At 53.9% G+C, this 4,954-nt stretch overlaps 2 protein-coding genes across 2 annotated transcripts; one reads left to right on the top strand and one right to left on the bottom strand.

Annotated features, from left to right (window-relative positions):
- Window positions 1-361: 361 nt before the first annotated feature.
- On the top strand, window positions 362-1,457 carry ETH_00022140 (uncharacterized protein; the record flags this gene model as incomplete). Its single annotated transcript, XM_013380588.1, has 4 exons — window positions 362-479; window positions 650-810; window positions 1,004-1,042; window positions 1,185-1,457. 4 exons carry the CDS (start codon window positions 362-364, stop codon window positions 1,455-1,457), a joined length of 591 nt encoding a protein of 196 aa, XP_013236042.1.
- Window positions 1,458-1,526: 69 nt separating this feature from the next.
- On the bottom strand, window positions 1,527-4,934 carry ETH_00022135 (UDP-N-acetylglucosamine pyrophosphorylase, putative; the record flags this gene model as incomplete). Its single annotated transcript, XM_013380587.1, has 7 exons — window positions 1,527-1,705; window positions 2,081-2,160; window positions 2,350-2,708; window positions 3,050-3,136; window positions 3,426-3,578; window positions 3,967-4,066; window positions 4,573-4,934. The coding sequence occupies 7 exons, from the start codon at window positions 4,932-4,934 to the stop codon at window positions 1,527-1,529; spliced, it is 1,320 nt and encodes a 439-aa protein (XP_013236041.1).
- Between the last annotated feature and the right edge of the window lie 20 nt (window positions 4,935-4,954).

Raw genomic sequence — 4,954 nt, 5'->3', positions numbered from 1 at the left:
TCTTGAATTAGAGAGTTAAAGTACTTCTGTCTCGAATTAAATCCTGGAAAGGCGAGAAAGCAGTCCCGCGGGAAGACAGGCACAGTAGAGCTCCACGGATTTGCACTAAACTGCGTCAGTCGCGAGTGCCCAGCGATCCTCTCAGTCGCCAGCACAACCAGATGAAGTAAATTCAAATTCGCGGAAACGCGGAAAAAAAGAAGTCGGAAACATCATCTAGAAAGGCGTAGAGCCTCGGGTTTCCGCCGGCCGCGCGAGCTGCACATACACCTCAGATGCGCGTGAAGGGGCGGCGCTGCGGCGCCGATCTGCACTTTATTTGCAAGTTTCCGGAGAAAGGCGAGTGCAGAACTTTTAGGAAATGACAATTCTTGTTTGTTTTTGCGTTTTGGCCGCTGCGACGGCCGCCGGAGCTGCGGGCGACGCGAAAATTGCAGGTTCGGAGTTGCACTACGAGCCGCGGCACCCGGAAGTTCTCGGTGAGAAACTGAAGGAATCTCGGTCAAAAAAGCAGCATTTGACTTCGTTTTGCGTCAGACTTGATGCCAAACGACTTCGGGCCCGTCCGTAAGCGCCAGCAGCAGCACTTCGCTGCTTCTTTCGCGTTCAACTTTTTCTGCATTTCCGCTCCGGCCCGTCCCCGCTGCAGTCGGGCCCCCCGCGCAGCCCGCGAAAGAAACGCCCCTTGCTGCACCTGCAGCAGCAAATGTGCGGCTGGGGGGTTCTCTCGAGCAGCTGCTGCGCGAGGGCGGGCGCGAGGGCTCTTCGTTTCAAAAGACCAAGAAGGAGTTTGCTGCTTACCTCGTGAAGGTGAGCTGCTGCTGCTGCTCCCCAAGCAGCTTCCCTCGCTGCTGCCTCGCGGGTCTTTGCCTAATTCTGCAAAGCTGCCTAACTGCGCCTAAGTGCGCCCAACTGATCTGCTGCTGGTGCTGGTGCTGCTGCTGCTTCTGCTGCTAACGCTGACCTTTCCTGCTGCTTCTGGTGACCTGCTGCTGCTGCTCAGTTCGAAGCGCTGGCTGCGAGGAAGACAGTTGTGCTGCAGGTGAGCTGCTACTGGTGCTGCTGCTGCTGCGGCTTGCGGGCGAATCTGGCTTTTGCTGCAGCTGGACTTCTCGCCTGCTGCTGCAGCACGAAGGTCTCAAGACATTTGAATTAACATTTGTTGGTTTCTGCGGACTTGGCAGAAGTGCAAACTTTCCCTCAGTGACCTGTGTCTGCTGGAGGCAGCAGCAAGAAGCCCCCTGGCTTGGAGGGATCGGCAACTACAGAAACAAAGAAAGCAGCAGCAGCAGCAGCAGCAGCAGCAGCTGCTGCTGCTGCTGCTGCTCTTCTTGCTGCGCTCGCGCTGCGCCTTTTGCTTCTTGCTGCAGCAGCTTCCGGCGGCCTCGCCGCCCGCTGCTGCTGCTGTCGCAGTTGCGACTTTGCGGCGGCGCCGTCGCCACGCTGAACAAAAATAAAATGGCGGCGCCGCCCCAGCAGCAGCAGCAGCAGCAGCAGCAGCAGCAGCAGCAGACGCGCTGCGCGCGTCACTCCCGAATCACTTCAGTCCCACTCTTGACATGAACTTCCTTTGCTTCTTTCCGCAGCACTGAAAAGCCCCGCAGCGCCTCCACGGGAGCAGCAGCAGCAGCAGCAGCATCAGAAAGCGGCTCAAACGCCCACCCCGCGTTGCGCACTGACAAACTCTCCACCACCAGCGACGCCCCTGCAGCAGCAGCAGCAGCAGCAATAGCAGTAGAAGCAGCGGCGGCAGTGTAGCTCCCGCAGCGGCAGTGGCAGAAGCGCCCGCAGCAGCAGTGGCACCCGCAGCAACAGTAGCAGTAGCTGCCGCAGCAACAGCAGCAGCTGCTGCGGCAGAAGTAGCAGTAGCAGCAACAACAGCAGCAGCTGCTGCTGCAGTAGCAGTAGCAGCAACAGCAGCAAGAGAGAGAAGCCTCTGAAGTGGCCAGCCTAGACAGCCTTAGGGATACTGCTGCCGCGCACCGCCCGCCAAAACCTGAACTTTGGAAGTGGAAGATGAAAAAGAGAAGAACGAACGAAAAGAAATGAAAATAAAAAGAAATGAAAAGAACTGACTCACCAGGGTCCGCCTTCAGCAGCAAAGCGCCGTCTAATTCCAAATTGTGAATTCTGACATCTCCAGAAATGACCAGCGCCGAGCTGAGCAGCAGATACACCGCAGCGCAATCTGCAAAGAGCTGCGCGGCGCGTTTCCAGTCGGGAAAGCTGCACTTTTTGTGGCAGTTTGCATGCGAAATGGAATTAAAAAGGAAAATAAAACAAAACGAAGTTTAAATAAAGCGAAAGAAACCAAAAGGAGCCCCGGAAGCTCCCGAAACCCAGACGGACTCTTGCTGAATCTGCACGTTGGCGCCCTGCAGCTTCTCCTTCATCTGCAGCAGCGAAATCGCCCAGGAAGGACACAGGACAATTTTGGGGCCCATTTGGTACTTAACGCCTCCGAAGCAAACGGGCTTGGGCTCCGCAATGACCACGGAGCCGCTGCTGCTGCCGCCGCTGCTGCTGCTGCTGCTGCTGCTGCAGGCCACTGCCAGCTTCATCCACTGCGCGTTCTGGTAGTACAAATCCGCCTCGCCACTCAGCGCCGACTCCGGCGGCAAATCGCTCGCGGCTTTCTTGCGCGCGTCTTCGACGGAGTTCTTGACCGGGCTGAAGCAGCACCAGCGGGGGAGCTCCACGAAGCCGACCTGAATCGACATTTAATTAAATAATAAACAACAAATAAATTAATAAATTAATAATAATGAATAAAAAGTAGGTGAATAGTGAAGGGGCTTTTGCATGCAACTTCGGGCTTTAGTTCAGCCAAGAGCCCAACGAGGAAACTGGAAATCAACTGCCGCAGCAAGACCGTGGAAAGGCAGCCAAAATCAAAATGAAGTTAAAAATTAAAATTAAGAATTAAAAATAAAATCAAAATAAATAATGAAATAAAGAATTAAAATGAATGGCGAAAATAAAGAAATAACACAAAGAATTAAAATAAGAGTGAAAATAAATGAAAACAAAGAAGAGAATAAAAGCCCACCTTGTCTTCAGGCGACAGCTGCAGAGGCAAGTCCTGCATCATACTTTCGAGTCGGGCGGGGGACTTGAAGGAAGTTTTCGTTTCATCCTGAAAGTCCAAACACAAAAAGCAGCACAATAAGAGGCCCCCAGCAGCACAACTAATCAAAGTAAATGCAGCAGCAGCAGCAGCAGCAGCAGCACAACTAATTAAAGCAAATGCAGCAGCAGCAGCAGCACAAGGTGCATTCAAAAAAGCTGCGAAAGGGTTTCAGTGGCTCCGGCTGGACGGCGTGGAGGCGCAGAGAGCTGCGTGCATGCAGAAAGGGTTTTATTTAGTTTTCGATTTGAAATTAATTTAATTAAAAAATTAATTTACTTCAAGGAAATTCATTTACTTTAAATTTGGGATTTATGAACTCCGGCACAAGACCCCCCGAGCTCTCCAGAGCCTTCAAGTAAGGCTCCAGACTCAGCACAATCGCGTTGGTGTTTCCGGGAAGAAGTGAATAGCCTTCAGGTCCCGCTTTGTCTCCGCCTTTTCCCGTGGCCTACAAAAGCAAAATTGAATTAAAAAACAAAGCTGAACTTCTTTCCCGCAGCGCTGCAGTTGCTGCAGCGAACAGCAGCAAGGCTGCAGTTTGCTGCAGCTTTGCTGCAGCAGCGCCAGCGTCAGGGCGCCGAAACTGCAGCAGGACGCAGACTTCAAGAAGGGAAAGCAGGTAGAAAAGATCAGAATTAATTGGCAAGAAAGATGCAAACATTGCAGACATCTCTGAGGGAAGTCAATGCGCAAAAAACAAGGGAAGAAGCAGAAAAGAAAGCCGCGAAATCCGCACGGACAGCTACTCGGATCCGGGCTTTTGCATGCGATCTCAAGTGGCTTCTAGATCTCCTTTTCGTGTTTTTGTCGCCATATTAATGCGGAAAGAAGAATACCTTCAAGAGAGTGTCCAGCACGTTGTATTCCACGTTGAGAGTCAGCTCGCGGTTTGCCGAAACGAGGCGGCAAATGCTGCCAACAGCTTCCCCCGGCCTCCTGCAGCGACAAAACAAAAAGAGAAAGTGGGAATTAATAATAATGCGCGAATTGCTGAACAATTAATGGTTGATCATGGACTCAATCGCGCAGCTTTCCCACTTTCGCATTCGTTCAAGGAGCAGCAGCAGGAAAACGTGCAAGACACTGGAACTGAAGAGTTCGCGAACATGAGTTCGCCGCGTTGGCTTTTTGCTGTTGCGTTTAATTTATCGTTTATTCAGTCCTCGAGCTTTTTCGGGTGAGTTGGATCGGGCGGTTGTGTTCGCATTTGCACTTGCACTTGCACTTGCAATTCAAGTTTGCAGGTTTCCGCCCGGGGTTTCGCGCGCGGGTTTCCGAGCGCAGCCCGGCTGCCTTTGTGCTTAAATTTGCAGCTACTGCAGTTGCTGCATTTATTGCATTTGCTGCAGCGACTGCATTTGCTGCAGCCGTTGCATTTGCCGCAGTTGCTGCAGCAGCTGCAGCCGCGGCAGCTCGCTGGCTGCGGGGTGGCCGCGGCGCACCTGGGGACGGCGATGGAGTTCATGGCGAGCCCCCTTTGCTTGGAAACGCCGATGACGGCCGCGAGGACGCGCATGACTGCGGCGTTCGTGTCCTGCAGCAAAGTGACCCAGCGGATTCCCTTTTGCTGCCAGCTGCTGAGGAGGCCGGAGCGCAGCAGCAGCGAGTGGACGTCGCCGTGGCCGTGGGGCTTCAGCTCGAGCTGGAAGCGGTCGCGGGGGCAGGTGGCGAGTCGGGCCTGCATGTCGGCCAGCGCGGGCACCTTTTGCTGCTGCAGCAAATGCACTTCTTCTCTGTCGAGTCCGAAGAAGTCGTTGGCCTCCAGCAGCGCCGCCGTCGCCGCGTGCGTGTCCCCCGAGGTCATGATCGCCAGCGGCAGCCGCA

This window comes from Eimeria tenella, genomic scaffold (assembly GCF_000499545.2).
Source record: "Eimeria tenella Houghton genomic scaffold, Eth_scaff735, whole genome shotgun sequence".
Classification (NCBI taxonomy): Eukaryota; Apicomplexa; class Conoidasida; order Eucoccidiorida; family Eimeriidae; genus Eimeria; species Eimeria tenella.
Note: the sequence above shows the minus strand (reverse complement) of the source record. Positions and strands in the feature narration are given on the sequence as shown.